Genomic DNA, 19,910 nt, shown 5'->3' on the forward strand with positions numbered 1-19,910 from the left:
GTAAACACTAGTGGTGGGGTGAAGGCATCCGTATTTTAAATGAAGGACAAGTTAGTTTTTAGCCTGGCTTGGAAGGCGAGGGGGGCGCTATTAGCGTATTAGGGCGGCCTGAACCCTTAATCAGGCCTTGAGTATCACAACACCTAGAGAGCTGCATGTTGTCCAGGTCTATTCTATACAAATGGGGTCACAAAAAATAAAAAACACATACACATTTCTTAGACAAACATTAGTGGTATTACATAATTATAAGGATTGAATTATCTTTTAAAAGTAGTGATTATGATTGCTGGTTTTGCATTCAGTTCATGTAATTCACTTTGTACATAGCAACTTTTTTTTTTCACATGACCACAAAATTACCTGACATGTAAAGGGTTACATCACCTGGCTGATCCAGAAGGAGGAGCCAGCAGGCAGTTCCTTCACAGGATAAATGTGTATGTGCCTCTGTAGCTATTCAGCAAGGTGTGTAGAGATTTTAAAACTACATAAGGGGGGTTTTCTGAGTGCACAATAAGAAAACTTTCTTAGGATTTATGGGTGAAACACTGAAGAAAGAAAATCATGCTTTGCTTAATCAAGGGGAAGAAAATGAGATGGTAAGTTAGAAGTGTTTACAGAGTCACTTACTCAGAGGATTCCCCAATCCTTTGTAGGATAAAACAAACCTTGTTGGCAACACTTGTAAGAGTTACATTTATATATGTTTAGTGGAGTATAGCTTTGGAAATATATTAGACTTTGCTCTTTACATTTACAGCTGACTAATGGTTCTTTTAATGCAGGAATATACTTGTAATTTCCAGTATGGAATGATTTTTTTTTTATCAACTTGCATATTATGCTGAACACTGTAAAATATTGGTTAAAAGTTGTTTCCCTTTCAAATCAACAATATGTTACTGCATTTTAAAATAATTACATATTTCCTTCAATATATTCACTCACCACTGGGCATTTTGACCCTGTCATGATCCAAGTCTGCTTGAGGAGGTTGACTAGGACGAGTGATCTTGCTTGCTGGTAAATGTGAAAGCTGGGTTAAGGTTATCCAAATATCTCATACTTGACCTACAGTCTAATGTTTGTTACTGCTATGAAAACACTGATTTTATTAAGTATTTAAACCTATTAGCCATTGCTATAGAAACAGCATTTTTGGAGTAGACTTTGTACTTGAAATTTTTTTTGTGTTTTTTGTTTATTTGAATTACTTTCTTTCTGTTTACCTGTGCAGAAACACCGTAGACCAGTTTAAGATTAATCAGTCTCTACAGTCCTTTTAACCATATTATTTTGTCAGCGTGGCCAGGTACACTTGTTCAGTTCCAGCAGCTCTGTACTGATGGAATTGTTAGAAAATAATTATCCCCATCTATGCACTTGCAAAACCTTTCTTCCTTAGTAGAACTCAACTTGGCCCATTCCGTACAGGTGGTATTTGTCAGCTCCCAAGCTTAGACCTAATTCAGGAAAATTGTTGTTGCTGTGTGACACACTGCTATTGTTTACTGGGCAAGACATTTATGTACGCTGACTCTGCATAGCATTGAAGTAAATGAGGAATGCTGATCTCTTGTCTCACTATAGCAATTCTTGTATGAAAGCACTGTAGGCTTCGTTAGTGAAATCTTTATGGTGTGATACAGCATTCCCCATTTACTCCTTTATTAGACTGAGAAATTTTCAGTCTGTCTTGTGCTACAACGCTCTCTTGACAGAACCTTAAGCTGGTCTCATTTATTATGTAAGGTGAAAGGCTTGTTTTAGATTGAATAATTGAGCCCAGATTTATTCAAGAAAATGTCATTGCTAAATTCTGAAGCAGACAAATCTTTCCCAAATCGAATAATTTAGGTTGACGTTTCTTGATATTTGATTTGAGATGTTTTCTGATATTTTCTAATTCAAAAATAATGCATACTGCATCCTATCGCCTTATCTCCTGCAAAGGTTTTAATTATCACTGTTATTGAACTTGCAATTACTTTGTTCACTCCTTTTGTTCACTCCTCTTCCAACTAGCTGAACATCAATAAAAACAGGTGCACTTCAGTATGCATGTAGAGGCAAATAAAGCCCTGCTCAATTTGAAATACTCATTAAACAATATAGAAATTGACCCAATGTGTGAACGTCTTGTAATATTCACAAACCTATTTGCAGCCGTGGTACCACAGAGGACCTATAGACACTAGTTCCTTCGGCATCAGCTACCATATGCTATGCCTTCGGTGAACAGTGTCCTATCTGGCTGAGGTAGAATGAAAGCTGCTAGACTGCAAATATTATTGTTATTAACTGTGTAAAAACATGTGAACTATTATCTTTGTCACACCTCTGGCATGAATAAAGTATGACATGACCACCGTAGTTAAAGATAATATATTTGCTATCACAAGTCCACAAAGATAAGGATATATTTTTTTTATTTACAGATATGTGTTCAGAGCACTCATGTATTATAATACACTTTTCAATTTGGTCATTCTATAATAACCCAAAGAAGAAAATCACATTGTACTATAAACCCATGCAGCATCCTAGCTTTAGAATTCTGACTAGGCAATTAACTTGTGTTCAGATTTTATATACTAAGCTGCCTGCCTTATTAAGTGTATAGTAATGGCCAAAAGTTTTGAGAATGACACAAATTATATTTTTCACAAAGGCTGCCTCAGTTTTTATTATGGCAATTTGCATATACTCCAGAATGTCATGAAGAGTGATCAGATGAATTGCAATTAATTTCAAAGTCCCTCTTTGCCATGACAATGAACTTTATCCCAAAAACATTTCCACTGCATTTCAGCCCTGACACAAAATGACCAGCTGACTTCAGGTCAGTGATTCTCTCGTTGGCACAGGTGAGAGTGTTGACAAGGACAAGGCTGGAGATCACTGTCATGCCGAGTGAGTTAGAATAACAGACAGGAAGCTTTAAAAGGAGGGTGGTACTTGAAAGCATTGTTCTTCCTCTGTTAACCATGGTTACCTGCAAGGAAATGCATGCAGTCATCTTTGCTTCGAACAAAAAGGGCTTTATAGGCAAGGATATTGCTGCTAGTAAAATTGCACCTAAATCAACCATTTATCTGATCATCAAGAACTTCAAGGAGAAAGGTTCAGTAGTGGTGAAGAAAGCTTCAGGGTGCCCAAGAATGTCCAGTAAGCGCCAGGACCATCTCCTAAAGTTCGTTCAGCTGCGGGATCAGGGCACGACCAGTGCAGAGCTTGCTCAAGAATGGCAGCAGGCAGGTGTGAGTGCATCTGCACGCACAGAGGGGCGAAGACTTTTTGAGGATGGCCTGGTGTCAAGAAGGCCAGCAAAGAAGCCACTTCTCTCCAGGAAAAACATAAGGGACAGGGAATGGACTGCTGAGGACTAGGGTAAAATCATTTTCTCTGATGAATCCCCTTTCAGATTGTTTGGGGCATCTGGAAAAATGCTTGACCGGAGAAGGAAAGTTGGCCGCTACCATCAGTCCTGTGTCATTCCAACCGTGAAGCATCCTGAGACCATTCATGTGTGGGGTTGCTTCTCAGCCAAGGGAGTGGACTTGCTCACAATTTTGCCTAAGAACACAGCCATGAATAAAGAATGGTACCAAAACATCCTCCAATGAGCAACTTCTCCCAATCATCCAAGAATAGTTTGGTGACGAACAATATCTTTTCCAGCATGATGGAGCACCTTGCTATAAGGCAAAAGTGATAACTAAGTGTCTTGTGGATCAAAACATTGACATTTTGGGTCCATGGTCAGGAAACAGCATGCCAGGGTGAATTGCAGAGGTCTTCAAAAAGGGTCAACACTGTAAATATTGACTCTTTGCATAAACTTAATGTAATTGTCAATAAAAGCCTTTGACACTTATGGTTGTAATTTTACTTCAGTATACCATCACACCATCTGACAAAACTGTCTAAAAACACTGAAGCAGCAAACATTGTAAAAACCAATACTTGTGTCATTCTCAAAACTTTTAGCCATGACTGTATGCTGATGAAAGACTGGTATACCCAGAGGTTAAGAATGAGGTCTGGTTAGTACTCCTTGAGACTTCAATTTGGAGTGATCAATGTTTGCCCCAGGCAGCTTGTAAACATGATACACTGAGAATACTGGTACAAGTATTCTCCTTTCACAAGATAGGACATGAACATCCTACTTTTTTATTGTCTGGAGATATTTACCTACTCCTAAGAAAAGACTCAGGCAATCATTATAATTCCATAGCATCCCGTCTAGATTAAGGGAAAGCAACAGCAATTCTTTTTACAAGCTAATGTTTTCTGTTTTATTTTTTACTAACATTCATCATCATGATCACCATTTATTTATATAGCGTCACTAATTCAGCAGAGCTGTACAGAGAGCTCACATCAGTCCCTGCCCCATTGGGGCTTACAGTGTAAATTCGCTAACACACACGTCAATTTTTTTAGCAGCCAATTAACCTACTAGTATGTTTTTGGAGTGTGGGAGGAAACTGGAGCACCCGGAGGAAACTTACGCAAACACAGGGAGAACATACAAACTCCACACAGATAAGGCCATGGTCGGGAATTGAACTCATGACCCTGGTGCTGTAAGGCAGAAGTGCTTACCACTTAGCCACCGTGCTGCCATTGCTTAATGGTGCAAATCTGCAGGGAATCATAGCAATCAAGAGTTTTACTTTAATTGTGTAACTTGCTCTAAACACAAACATACCTCTTAATTGTCCCAATTAGATGACTCTTTCCTCCATCCCAATTGGGACAGCTTTGACCCGTGTTCCTGAAGTTTGGGAGGTATGTCCTGTTCAGTGCTATTCTGCGTAGTGGTGAACATGTCTTGCATGCACACGGAAGGGTTGTTTTTAGGGGATGGAAAAGTGGCTGGTGGGTTACAGTGCTTTCAGAAGTGCTGGACACCCTGAGATGTGTGGCCATGCTACATATTGTGAGAGCTAACAAGTCTTCAAAAGTTGGGAGGTATGCAAAAAAAGCTGGCTGTTTGCCATGGGTTAACGAAAATTTGTACCTTTAAGCAATGGTTGTAAATACCTCTCATTGACTAAAGGCCTACTTGCTTCTAGAAATGAGCGGTTAAGATTCAGAGAAATCAAACAGATCCGAGTAGATGCAAAACAAGCCTTTATTCTTCATGTCAAAATGGGATCTGAAAACGAGGCAAAACATCATCTCCAGGACAATATAGAACCAAAGCGCATGTTATACAGAAAATATGTCATTGCACTTTCGTTTAATGCGTTCCAAGCTGAAATGCATACCGCCAGAGTGTGCATTTGATCAGTGTCGGACTGGGGCATGAGGGGCCCACCAGGGGACTGCAAAGGTAGGGGCCCACCAAAGGGGGTGTGGTCAATCACCATAGAGACGAGACCAGACACTAGAGGGGGAGTGGTCAGCCCATTACAGACACAGCGAACATAATGTAGTATATCAAGAAATGTAGTGTATATAAAGAGTGCATAGCCTAGGCCCGCTTCTTAGATCAGGACAAAGTCTTGCTCTACTAGAATCAGAACAGTTGGCAGACTGTCCTGCTCTCTCCTACCTGTTCTTGCAGCGTTCACTACGTTTAGCGGTTGGCTAAAATCTAGTCAAGCCCAGGTGTTCCAGTTGTGCATTTAGATAGACGAGAGATTATATATATATATATATATATATATATATATATTAGTAATAATGGAACAAATAAATGTTCATTTTATGCCACACAGTAGTGCCCCAGTTCAATTTATACCACATTGTTCAATTTATGACACAATTCAAATTATTTCACAGAGTACTGCCCCCAATCCATATTATGCCAAGAACATGCTACCCACCCCCAGGTAAATAGGGAACATTGTAAAGTTAAAAAAAACAAAAACAAAAAACAAATAAAAAAATTACAATAAAATAAACGTGACTTACCTCTGCTTCATCTCCACTCTGGTCGGTTGGGCACGGTCCAACGTCATGACGTGTGCTACTCTTAAAGGTGCAGGTGCCTTGCGCTTTGCAAATTTTTGATTCAGGGGGGCCCCACCGACATAGAAAAGGGCAGGGGCAGATTATGAACTTAAAGTGGCCCTCGAAAAAAAAATATGCAGATTTATGTCACTTTTAGAGTACCATTGTTAGCAAACTTTACAAGCTGTATTTCACGTGTAACATAAACTGCGGAATTCAGTGATAGAGATAATGTGAAAAGTATTTTTACATGCTGTCAACAGTGAGAGGAGAGGAATGGGTCAGGCCAACCCATGTCTGCATGCAGTAAGGTGGCTGGTCCCAGGAGAATTGGAAACGCCAGTGCTCACCTGATAATTTTTATAGGTCTTATATTTATTTCCACATACATTCAATACTCACTATACATGATTTTTTTTATACATACCAGTGGATATATTACTATGTAAATTAAATATCTTTTACCAAAGAAAAAAATGAGAGCAAAGTGATGCCATATATAATATTTAGTTATTACATATAATACAGCCCTGCTCAAAAATGGAAATAATTTGATTATATGTCATTCCATATGGCACTATGAAAAGATGTATCATTATATAAAGCTCAAAATCTATGCTAATGAACAAACCACTACTATGTGACAGGTGATTAGAATAAAAATTAAATGACAGAAGCTTTTGTTGTTGCTGACAACCAAGTAAACACTGCAGCAGAATATAGGTTTCCTCTTACTCAGTTATGATGACTGTATCACACATTAAACAAACACTTACATTGTCGCGCTTCCTGCAGTGCACACATGGGACGGCACCTGTCACATGGTGCGCGTCCCATGTGACTCCTGAATGAAATAAGTTACGCACGGGGGGAGAGAAGGGAAGGAAGTCGCTGGCCCCTCCCTCTTCAAAAAGGGGGCGTGGCCTTAAAGCGTTGGGGCCTAACGGTAATTCGTCCAGTATCCCGGTGGGCCAGTCCGACGCTGCATTTGATAGTGGAGGAACGTTATTGCACCTTCTTGGTACATGTCTTAGGTACTCATTTGGAATACATACCTGCTAGGCAGGTGTCCCAGTGACATCCCTAGGAATCGCTGTGTTTAGTTGTTCTAGTAAAAACCGGTTTATGCACTTCCAGTTTATGCATTTCTGGGTGGAATGCATATTATTTGGAGTGCCTCTTGGAGAATACATGGAAGTCATTGTCTCATATATTTTACAATGAAATGCAGACTGTGACCTTTTTGATAAATCATGATTTGCAACGAAGGACAGTCTGGGATTGCATAAGAAGCCAAGTATGTAACTACATTTGTTTTTTAATATATGTGTTTTCTGTTGTTCTATGTGGTTGTCTTGACAAAGGTCCAAAGGTAGGACAGAAACGTTGAATTATTATGTGAGGTATGGAATTGAATTAAAAGAAAGTGGTTATTGTATCTGTCAGTAAACTGTCATGTATTGTTGTCGCTACTATGTCACTAATTTTTGCCAGCCAGCTCACTGCAGGCTTTGGCCGAAATTAATGAAAATTTGGACAGTTGTGAAGAGATCATTAGAAAATAGACTGTAAATGAATGTTAATGCTATAATTAGTAATGTGATTTTGACCTCTTTATGGTCATATCATTTTGCCTATTTTTCACAATGTTCAATAAATCCAGAACCTTTCAGGATTTTTGGCCAAATCCTGTAGCAAAACCAAAACATGGGGGTCAGCACACATCTCTACTTGTTCTATTAGAAGGCAATACCTTTTCATAGATGCATTTTAGTGCAAAACTACACTGCCTCCAATACAGGTATGAGCTAGAACAGCAAGCTGGAACCATAGGAGCAAAATTTTAAATGATTTGTGGTACTCTTCCATTCAGATGAAAAATGCTTTGCAAAAACACGGATGATGGTAGCACAAATTTTGCGGGTGCTCACCCACAGCACTTGCAGAGCTGACTCCTATGACTAACTAACTATGTACATAAGGATCTAGCTGTGCCTTGGACCCACTGTTGCAGTTGATATTGGGCAATTGACCTGATTACAGCAGTTTATATAGCCTTAATATGACCATGATGTCAAAAAGCAATCCTATTGAAATGAAAAGGATCATTATAAATGTTTGTAAATGGGGTCAGAAAATTTCTACATGCACAGGCATATTAATATGAATAACGTGTATATATATATTTTTTTTCTTGTTTTTTTAATAGGACATCTTTGGCTATAGGACCAGTACCTGCCGTACAGTTGTGTGCATTATTGGATATATATTCTCCCTTGGATTTCTGTTGCTTCTGTTCTACTGGAAACCAGAATGGCATGTGTGGGCCAATTGTATCCCATGTTCCTTGCGAGAAGCCAACGTTGTGTTGCTCAGGACCACAGTGAGATTTCTTATTAATGTTTTAAAAATTTTGTTAAGCAGCATTAATGTGAAAAAACAATTACAAATCTTAGCCCATAGAGCCTAGTCCATAGTACAACGAATCATATACCGTGATGTGCAAATGGAAATTATAATCTAACTTTGTATGATGTGTTAAATGTAAATGGATCTTACATTGCTCTTAAAAGGTGGTCTTTTTGTATAGGTGATTCAGAAGGGGAGATAAAAGCATAATAATGTTAATTTTTTGCCACTGCATAAAAGAGGGACATAACTGGGGTATTTTTTATTTTACTTATGATATTAATCTCTTTAAAGAATGTAGGCCACCAAAACTAGGTACAAGTTATTTTAACAAATCTAATTAGTATATGTGACTCTTGAATTCACACAGACTTCTTGAAAATAATAAATACAGCATATAAATAAAAATCGCTGTAGTACATTTATTAAATGGGAGGGTCAACTGGAAAATGGAATTTAACTGGTGGCACTGTTGGCACAGGTTGCAATGTACAAAATGTAATATAGAGTTTAATATCAAATACAACTAACAGTCACTGTAATAATGTAAATTGTTAATCACCTCACTATTCTGAGACACATTTCACTATACAGATGAAATATTCCTACAGTCCTGCCGCACCTAAACTAAATCTGGTTGGTTGTCAGGAATCACTGCTCACTTAGAATAAGATTGGATAAAAGAACAGTGAATCAATAGGACAGAATACATTTGATGATATTAGAAAATACTTTAATTGGGTAAACTTGTTCAGGATAACCCTTTAAGATAACTATAGCAATGCATGTGGAAAACGCAAGGGGCTAATTAGTCATCACAGCCCAGTCAATAAACGCTGAAACATAAAAAGTAAATACTGAAGTAGTAAATTAGAATATAGGTTGTCAATAGCACCACACTTACACTTGCATCAAGCCTTGCAGACTGACTATTTAATGTAAATATGATCACGGTTATAAATTATTGACTTCTGTTGGCACACTTGGTGAATAAACAGATTATTTAAACTAGAGATCAGTGGTTTGGATTCAGAGAAATCTGACAAATCCAGTTTTTGGGGTTCCAGGTTAATATTCATGACTGTTCCTTGCGCCAAATTTTAATCTAAAAATGAGGTACAACATAATTTCCAGTGAAATGTCAGATCTGGTGAGTTTTGGATCAATATCTTATATATATAAGATAAGGGCGGCACATTGGTTAGCACTTCTGCCTCACAGCACTGGGGTCATAAGTTCAATTCCCAACAATGGCCTTATCTGTGTGGAGTTTGTATGTTCTCCCCGTGTTTGCGTGGGTTTCCTCCGGGTGCTCCAGTTTCCTCCCACACTCCAAAAACATACTAGTAGGTTAATTGGCTGTCATCAAAATTGACTCTAGTCTCTCTCGCTCTCTCTGGCTCTCGCTCTCTCTGTGAATTTAGACTGTAAGCTCCAATGGGGCAGGGACTGATGTGAATGAGTTCTCTGTACAGCTCTCTATATATATATATATATCTCTATCTCCCACCCTCCCTGTTCTCATCTGTTATTTTAGAGTGATTGCATGTAGGGAGGTGGGTGACTGCATCTCTGTGCTACGAAAATCACTTGTGTAGAGGGTTAGACAGGGTGAAAGAGGCAATTTTATATAGCTGTGATTCTTACTGCAGTTTATTTAGAGATCAGTCTGCTAGAATTGTGTGCTGATCAATTTGATTGCTGAGAGAAGAGTAGTGGCCACTGGTTGTTATAGTATAGCTGTTTAGTGGAGAAAAAAAACAGTGCTGTTTGACTCTGAACAGCATTTTTTTTTTATATTTATTTTTTTTTTTATTTTTTTTTTTAGAAACCATTTTCTAAATTTTAATTATATTGTCTAGCGTTATCAGAAGAATTGTAAGGTAAAAATTCCCTTCTTTTCCTGTCTCATTGGGCGTTCACCTGGTGTGGCAGCTACAAGTAGCTCCAACTTCAAGTAGCATTACTCTTCCTGTCAACCATGGATCAGCCTACGCATCAGGCGCATCCCAGTACTGGCAGTGGTAGTAGTACTTTTATGTCCTCTAATTTTTATAAAGGTCATGCGGGTAGTTTAAGAAAACATGCTCAAAATCCAAATACTGTTTGTCAATCTCAAAGAAAACATCAGTGCTTGATGTAAGGTTTCAGAGAGAAGTTTCTGATGAATGTGGCGATTTGTCCCAAAAAATTAAAATGGTTAACATTTCATACATCACCCGCAGTGGAAAGAAAAGATTCAGACCATGCCCTTTTTTGCTAGTAGGGGCCCTGCTACAGCTGGTAAACATTCTAGAATGCCTATTGCAAAACAGTCATGCATCTTCCTTAACCACCCATGCACCACCTTCTCGCTCAGAGTGTAGGTCTGTCACCTCCAAAACAGCCACATCAGTGCATGAAAAGAACACTGAGGGTGAAGAACAACTTGGGCACTCAGAATCCTCAGGAGAGCTTAATGGTATCCAAGAGCTCTCTATGTGAGTCTGACATTTCAGATTCCGACATTGACATTATAGAGCAGCCTCCTTCCCAAATTTTTCAACCATTTGGAAAAGTGAGGATGAGTAGTAATGATGATTGAGAAATTGCGAATGTGCAAGAGGATGAAGGGGGTAATTGTGGATTTGAAAATGTTAATGATGATAGTGTTGACTTAAGGCAGCTTCCAGTGGTACCACCTCATGCCCATTGTCATTTCACGGCTTAAAACCAAAAAAGGACCTCTTGTGTTTGGATATATTTGTATCCCAACATTTAAGTCATCTGTAGCCTTTGTGACCCCACAATCAGTAGAAGTAGGGATGTTGATCATCTAGGCACCTCCTCTCTGTTACATCAAATGCAGCTAGTTCTTTTAAGTGGTTTTCAAAAGGTGGCAAATTGTGTACAGTAACATGCAGCCCAGTATCAGCTAGCAGCTGAATGGATGGACACCTCATGAAATCTTCAGTCAACACCTTCATCATCCACTTACTCATTATTAGTACATAGTCCAGAATTTTCCAATTCCAGCTGACTCTCCTAATGCAATCCATGATAACCAATAGACATTCTTGCATGATAAAGCTACTACATTTGGGGTGATAAATCTATACAGAAGGGGACCAAGAAGAGTAAGCATAATTTTACACAATTGTCTGTAAATGTAAAGCAGGTGTTGAATGAGAAACCAAGTATGAGAGCATCCACTATTGCACAGTGGATCACTAAAGCCATGACTGATATGTTAACTTTGAATGTGGGTCCAATTTCCGCCATCAATGCTCAGTATTTAGCAGGTTAGTTGCGGACATGTGTCCATGCTACCAAATTCAATCTCCTTTCCATTTCTCCTGAACAGCAATTCCTCAGTTGTACCGGAAAGTTAAACAAAAGTAATTTGGTCTCTAAAAAATAGCATTGTACCAGCTGTACGCTTAACTACGGATATGTGGACAAGCGGTACTGGTCAAACAAGACTACATGACCATAGCAGCCTGCTGGGTAGCTGTATCGTCAGCAGAGCCTTTAGCATCATCATCCTGCTCGTCCTTTCAGCATGGTGGTGCTAGCACAAAATGCCAGGTCATTTACAGGCAAGCTACTTTCAGTAACTCTTGTTTCACAAACAAACATACTGGTGTCAAACAATGGCTCACCCCACTAAGACTCTGCTCAGGATCTCTCATTGCTGATATGCAGCGTACATTTTGTGTGCATTACGGGTGGGTGAATTTCAACACATACCATGCTTTGCATACAAAATAAACTTGGTGATGCAGAATTTCTTTAAAACTGACAGGCCACTTGCAGAAAATGCTGTTTGTCGCCCTAAATTACTGTGCATTTTCGGCATTCTGCAAGCGCTTGTAGATCATTGCAACAGCTTCCGAAAAAATAGTGGCAAAGAGATGGAATTCCACTGTTTATGCACATATTTGCATATTTGTGCCACTGTGTTTCATAGGGATTGTGTCTTTTATTATTTGTACCGCTGGCCTGTCACTGATTTTAGCCAGCCAGCTCGCTGCAGGCTTTGATCAAAATTGTTGAAAATTGACAATTGTGATGAGATCATTAGCAAATAGATTATAGTATACTGTAAATGAATGTTAATGCTATAAATAGTAATTTTGGAACAAAACTGCTAAATCACATGATTATACTTATTTTAATCCAAACCCAGATCCAAAACCAAAATATGGGAGTTTGTGCACATCTCTAATTTAAATATGTGAATGTATATCTCTCTAGTAGATTTGTTTGAGTCTTTAGATAGTGAACATACGTAATGTTGCAATTGCACAATTCAGAATACTCAGTCTCTGCTTGGTGTGTGTATATGTGTATCAACTGTGAGCACACTTATCTGTCACTGTGCAGGCACACTGAGCTGGGCTCAGCATCAATCATCGCGGTTCAACCCTCCTCTTACTTGCAGTAATGTCTGCTCACCCACAATTCAACCAGGTCAGGAGACGCCCTCTTTGGCCACGTACCAGCTTTGAAATATTCACAGAGCTCACCCAGATATTCACTGGCACAGGTCCCCTGTAGAACATGTTCCTCCTAATGAACGCACTTAGCAATTCTGTGTAAACTGTCTCTCCAGCTCTTCCCTCTGGTTGGACTCAGACTGACTTGAATATTTATTTAGTCCTATCGCATTTGTTGGATACATTGAATACAAAGTGCTGATAGCACCATAGTAGTTTAGGATCTCTCTTGCATGGCAGAGCTTACAATTTACTGGCCACCTTTTCTATCCATAAGGGAAGCTTTTTTTTGTGACCAGTAAAATATAAAGACAAGCTCAGACCAGGAACGGTTAAAGGCACCTAATGTTTGGACAATAAGGGACATATTTAATTAGCTTTTCGGTCCGCAGTTACGCACGGCTGCACGAGTCCTGATACTGTAACATTGCGGATTTCCTTGCACAGGGAAGGGAAATCTGCGTTGTTGCGGTACCGTATTGTTACTTTACAAGCGCAGCCACGGACCGAAAAGCTAATTGAGTGTGCCCCTAAGACTGTATACTTCATAACGTTTCCTGCACCTATAGGCTATAATATGCAGTTCACAGGCCTAGTCTGGGGATGGAGCTACTGTATAGAGGCCTTATTTAAGCATTGCTTTAAATTCATAATATTTAACAAAGTTGGTTTCAATGTGTGAAATATCTAATTATGCAAAGCCTGAGGGGGGGGGGGGGGCACAACATCACCATTTATTTGAACTTTGTTGCTGCCACTGAGCTTATGTACTGCTGTGAGGATTATGGATTTCTGTGTTAACTATTATTTCCCTTGAAATCTTTCCATGTAAATTCATCCTTTGTGTTTCCCTCTAGGATGCTTTTAAAGAGCATGCATGGAAGAACGTGCTGACAATCCAGTTATCGGGATCTGAGTACAAGTCCCTCAATTCCATTGCAAAAGCTGGTGATTCAGTCATTAAAAAAGCCGTGATAGAGCCAGAACATTGTGTAAGTTTGGAACCACTTTTTTTTTTTTTTGTGTGTCAAAATGCTGTATATACATCATGTATTGTAAAAGAGGACTAAATGCAGTAAGGAATAGTAAATGTGCCAGCCCATTGCTACAACAATGAAATAGATTTAGTACTTTTAAATGTACTATTTGCTTACAAACATCACAAAATACATTTGTCGCACAACCATATCTCCAATCACTTGAAATGAAAAGGAGAACATTTTAATATTTGTTTTTTTAAATAAATATAAAAATACATGTTTGCTTTGCCCGTCACCCATCGTACCAGCTAACCCCCCCACTTGGGGTCTACCTGTTCCGTTTGTCAGTTTCTCTCTCCCTGGCAGCGCAGTGCTCCTCCGCCGGCAGTTCTGCGCATACGCGGGATCGGCTTTTATAACTTCTCGCTGGATTCGCTTTGGCTGTCCTCTGGCTGGTTCCCTCTATATAAAGCACCTCCTTCAAGCCTAAGGTGCCAGATGTCCAGGTCTCTTTACCTGTTAGGATGCTTCCTCCTCTGGCTCCTGTTTGTTACGGTGCCATCATCACTGTACTCTGGATTCAGCAATTTCTCTGCAGACCGCTTCGTTTACTACTAATCCTGCCCATGGGTATCCAGCTCATCAGGACCTCAGCGCACCATCATCCTGCAGACCATTACTCTTCTATGTGTATACCTGAGTCTCCTTCTCCTCAGTCAGGACTCCATTGTGTCTCTGCAGACCATTGCGCAATCCCACTGATCCAATGCAAGGGCTATCCGGCCTTTTAAGGACCTCGGAGCCCTGCAGACCGTTGCTCTCTTGAGCATACCTAGTTCTCCCTCTTCTCATTCTGGACTTGGCAGACACACTGCCTTACCGACTGTTGGACTCTTCTCCAGCGCTCTGACATTTCTTCTCTCCAGTCTTCGTTTCTGGTTTCTCCCCTCTTGCTTGTTGCCCCCTAGAGGTTAGAGAGCTGTTATGTCCATATTCCCTTGCGGGAATCCCTGGTGATCACCTCTTTCCATTAGACTCTGCACCTATCTGGGGGTAGTTACCACCTGAACAGACCTAGCGGTCCCACCTGACTCTGAATTCGTGACATTGCCTTAATGTATATTCAAGTGAAATGAAAAAAGTCCAAATGGGAAAAATAAGGATAAATTCATTAAGTGCATTCCACAAATGTTTTATCGATGGGCCAACTAGATTAATGTAGTGCTATTTTATTACTTTAAATTGGAAAATGTTATTATGAAATAAGTTAGGATTTTAAACCATATTAAAATTAATAGCTAAACCAAAAAAAAGTTCCCCATTACATAATAAAATGGTAAGAAAGCTCAATATGTAATCATATAAGCGCAATCATCTTGCACACAATAATGAGACAATATCTAATATGTTTGAGAAAGTGCTCTGAGAAGCACGAAACGCGTCAGCGGGGTTTGTGTGTCCTATACATGGATGTGAGTGTGCCTTCGATTGTACCATTCAAGTGTGTTTATTGAAGTGGCGATTCATCTTTAATTATTCATATTATACTCTTGGGTATTATACTATATCTGCTGGTCCACAAGAAGCCTTTACTATTGAGTTGAGCGCGCTCCAGCCGGAATTGAGACAACATTATTACTGGATCTGTGTTGTACAGCGGAGTCCGCGCTATAGAGACCAGCTAACCTTGGAGGGAACGATATCATCTGTGAAACGGATTATCAGCTTTATTGACGGATCACATAAATAAGGTGACTGAGATTTTATCTTGCCACACACACTGTCTGATTTCGAAGGAGGCCGTATCTATGAGCTACTATATACATTATTTATAAAACAGTGTGCATTCTACTAGCACATATTGAATGCTTTGGATGTTCCGGATTTATGACTGATTACCTTATATCTGGATGTTTTTTTCTCTGTGTACACCAACTTTTTTTCTACAGCCGCGGTTGTGTCTTTTCTTATATGTGTGTTTTTAATACAGTGTTTTTAATTAGGCATACCCTATTATAGGGTTTATTTGAATGACCTAGGAGCATTTTTTTAAGTCTAATTGATTGTGGATTACTGACTATTATATTAAACGCAGTGTTATACTTACCTGGCATTTTGTCAATTGAATCATTTTGCCCGACAGGAGATTCTCCGCAAACTGTGGTGTTTATTTAGCTAATACTGACTTGAATTTTTAGCAGCGCGACCCTCATTTATTGTTGTTTGTGCTATCTACTATTATTAGTGGGATTGAGCTGCCCACTGTGGGTCTGCAGCAGCGGAAAAGTCTGCCTATTATTAGGTTTCTCCATCTCCTATTTCCCTCATATTTACTACGGTGTAACCCCTATTTTTTCTCCAGTGTGCGCCCTAACCCTTATTGGGATTATCTAATATGTTTTTATGTAGCATTTTTGTATTTATAACTGCAGGCTTTAGTTCAAACTCCACAATTGTGCACCATTGTGTCAATCATGCATGCTTCATCCACATACATTTTATGGACAAAAGTATTTGGTCATACCTGTTAATTATTGAATTGAGGTGTTTCAATCAGACCCGCTGCCAGAGGTGTATAAAATCAAGTATCTAGCCATGCAGTCTCCATTTACAAACATTTGTGATACAAAATGGGTCGTTCTGAAGAGCTCAGTGACTTCAAGCGTGGTACTGTGATAGGAAGCCACCTTTGCAATAAGACGATTCATAAAATTTCATCCCTGTTGGATATTCAACGATCAACTGTAAGTAATATTATTAGAAAGTGGAAGCGTTTAGGAACCACAGCATCTCTGCCATGAAGCATAAGACCATGTAAACTCGCAGAGTGGGGTCAACGACTGCTAAATCGCATGGTGCATAAAAGTCGCCAACTCTCTGCTAATTGCATAGCTGAAGAGTTACCAACTTCCACTGGCATTTATGTAAGCACAAAAACTGTGCGGCGGGAGCTTAATGGAATGGGTTTCCATGGCCGGGCAGCTGCATGCAAGCCTCACATCACCAAGACCAATGGCAAGCATCGGATGGAGTGGTGTAAAGTACACTGACACTGGACTGTTTTAACGAAACTCGCTGTTTATGCCTCAATATGATCTCTCTGTGCCTCTCGCGGCACTTCTCTACAGCCAGGCTCGAATTGCACTGATTGGATACTCACCTGTCACTCCTTCCAGCGTCTGTAGTGTTCTGATGCGATCAGTGCGATCACATGATCGGGTCTCCAGGGCGGGAGTTTCGAACTGCTTCCTATTTAAACCTGCACTGATACTTGCTCGTGCCAGTTCTCCTCAGCTGCTAACTAGCCGCTACCTATACCATTGGATCACCATATACATATCGCCTGTCTGACCAAGTCTTTGGTACCTCCTTGTGTACCCCGCTACTTGATCTCCGTGTACCAGTACCCAGCGTGTCTGACTCCACTGATACCTTCACTGCATCCTTCCGGATTATTATTATTATTATTAATTTTTATTTATAGGGCGCCACTAGGTATCCGTAGCGCCGTACAGGGACAAACAAAGTTACAATACAAAGGTGGAGACAGCATGATACAGTAAACAAAATGCACAGTAACTCCGAGATCTCAAAGCACAGCTAGAGGGGCGGGGGAGGGGAGAGGGGAAGGTCCCGCATACGGCGGAGCCCAAGAGGGCACGGAAAGCAGGGAAACCCCCAGAGTGGAGAGGAGGGAGCAAGAGGGAACGGGGAGGAGGAGGGCAAGGTAGATGGAGAGCAGAGTTAAAAGTGGTGAAGACAGGAGGAGAGATGACTCTGCTCAAAGGAGCGTACATCTAAGGGGTGGGGTATACAGACAGAGAGACACGAGGGAGGGAGAGAAGGAGGATAAGGGAAGGGGAGTGAAGGGGAAGAGGCAGAAGATCTGGTAGGGAGTTAAGTGGGAGACTGGAAGGCTTTAAGAAAAAGGTGGGTTTTTAGAGCCCGTTTGAAACTGGACAGATTAGGGCAGGTTCTGATAGAGGGAGGGAGCTTGTTCCAGTGGAGGGGGGCAGCGCGGGCGAAGTCTTGCATACGCGCATGGGAGGAGGTGATCAGGGGAGAAGAGAGGCGACGGTCAGGGCGTTCCGGATCTGCTGTTCTCTAGTGACTCAAGTATTCAGATGCAGTGTTACATTCTGAGGCAATCCTGAGGGCCACGACCTGTGGATTCCTGGCAGCTAAGCCAACCCACCTTGCAGCGGTTCTTGGTGAACACGAGGAATCCGTTGGACTCCGCTCCTCTGGTCTGCCTGTGCTACTCAGGATTGATACAGGTATCTGCATCGTAACGACTGTGGATCAGTGGCAACGTTTGTTGTGGCGTGACGAATAACGCTTCTCTGTTTGGCAGTCGTGTGGGTTTGGCAGATGCCGGGAGAAAGTTACCTGCTTGACTGCATTATGCCAACTGTGAAGTTTGGTGGAGGAGGGATAAAGGTTTGAGCTAGGCCCTTATCTCCAGTAAATGGCAAGCTTAATGACAGAAATACTAATTTAGTTGTATGCAAAAATCCCCCTCTGCATTCAGACACTCTGCCCTCAGGCACACTGCCCCCTATGCATCCAGACACGCTGCCCCCTCTGCATCCAGACACGCTGCCCCCTCTGCATCCAGACACGCTGCCCCCTCTGCATCCAGACACGCTGCCCCCTCTGCATCCAGACACGCTGCCCCCTCTGCATCCAGACACGCTGCCCCCTCTGCATCCAGACACGCTGCCCCCTCTGCATCCAGACACGCTGCCCCCTCTGCATCCAGACACGCTGCCCCCTCTGCATCCAGACACGCTGCCCCCTCTGCATCCAGACACGCTGCCCCCTCTGCATCCAGACACGCTGCCCCCTCTGCATCCAGACACGCTGCCCCCTCTGCATCCAGACACGCTGCCCCCTCTGCATCCAGACACGCTGCCCCCTCTGCATCCAGACACGATGCCCCCTCTGCATCCAGACACGCTGCCCCCTCTGCATCCAGACACGCTGCCCCCCCCTCCTCTGCATCCAGACACGCTGCCCCCCCTCCTCTGCATCCAGACACGCTGCCCCCCCTCCTCTGCATCCAGACACGCTGCCCCCCCTCCTCTGCCCCCTCTCACGCTGCCCCCCCTCCTCTGCCCCCTCTCACGCTGCCCCTCCTCCTCTGCCCCCTCTCACGCTGCCCCTCCTCCTCTGCCCCCTCTCACGCTGCCCCTCCTCCTCTGCCCCCTCTCACGCTGCCCCTCCTCCTCTGCCCCCTCTCACGCTGCCCCTCCTCCTCTGCCCCCTCTCACGCTGCCCCTCCTCCTCTGCCCCCTCTCACGCTGCCCCTCCTCCTCTGCCCCCTCTCACGCTGCCCCTCCTCCTCTGCCCCCTCTCACGCTGCCCCTCCTCCTCTGCCCCCTCTCACGCTGTGTCCCTCCTCCTCTGCCCCCTCTCACGCTGTGTCCCTCCTCCTCTGCCCCCTCTCACGCTGTGTCCCTCCTCCTCTGCCCCCTCTCACGCTGTGTCCCTCCTCCTCTGCCCCCTCTCACGCTGTGTCCCTCCTCCTCTGCCCCCTCTCACGCTGTGTCCCTCCTCCTCTGCCCCCTCTCACGCTGTGTCCCTCCTCCTCTGCCCCCTCTCACGCTGTGTCCCTCCTCCTCTGCCCCCTCTCACGCTGTGTCCCTCCTCCTCTGCCCCCTCTCACGCTGTGTCCCTCCTCCTCTGCCCCCTCTCACGCTGTGTCCCTCCTCCTCTGCCCCCTCTCTCACGCTGTGTCCCTCCTCCTCTGCCCCCTCTCTCACGCTGTGTCCCTCCTCCTCTGCCCCCTCTCTCACGCTGTGTCCCTCCTCCTCTGCCCCCTCTCTCACGCTGTGTCCCTCCTCCTCTGCCCCCTCTCTCACGCTGTGTCCCTCCTCCTCTGCCCCCTCTCTCACGCTGTGTCCCTCCTCCTCTGCCCCCTCTCTCACGCTGTGTCCCTCCTCCTCTGCCCCCTCTCTCACGCTGTGTCCCTCCTCCTCTGCCCCCTCTCTCACGCTGTGTCCCTCCTCCTCTGCCCCCTCTCTCACGCTGTGTCCCTCCTCCTCTGCCCCCTCTCTCACGCTGTGTCCCT

The 19,910-nt window shown here is 42.5% G+C and overlaps 1 protein-coding gene across 1 annotated transcript; it reads left to right on the forward strand.

The window, feature by feature from the left end:
- The first annotated feature begins 411 nt into the window (after nt 1-411).
- On the forward strand, nt 412-16,211 carry LOC142143176 (putative cation-transporting ATPase 13A4). Its single transcript, XM_075200884.1, has 4 exons — nt 412-602; nt 8,180-8,353; nt 13,715-13,849; nt 16,200-16,211. Exons 1-4 carry the CDS (start codon nt 540-542, stop codon nt 16,209-16,211), a joined length of 384 nt encoding a protein of 127 aa, XP_075056985.1. The 5' UTR covers nt 412-539.
- Nucleotides 16,212-19,910: the final 3,699 nt, after the last annotated feature.

This window comes from Mixophyes fleayi, chromosome 3 (genome assembly GCF_038048845.1).
Source record: "Mixophyes fleayi isolate aMixFle1 chromosome 3, aMixFle1.hap1, whole genome shotgun sequence".
NCBI lineage: Eukaryota > Metazoa > Chordata > Amphibia > Anura > Limnodynastidae > Mixophyes > Mixophyes fleayi.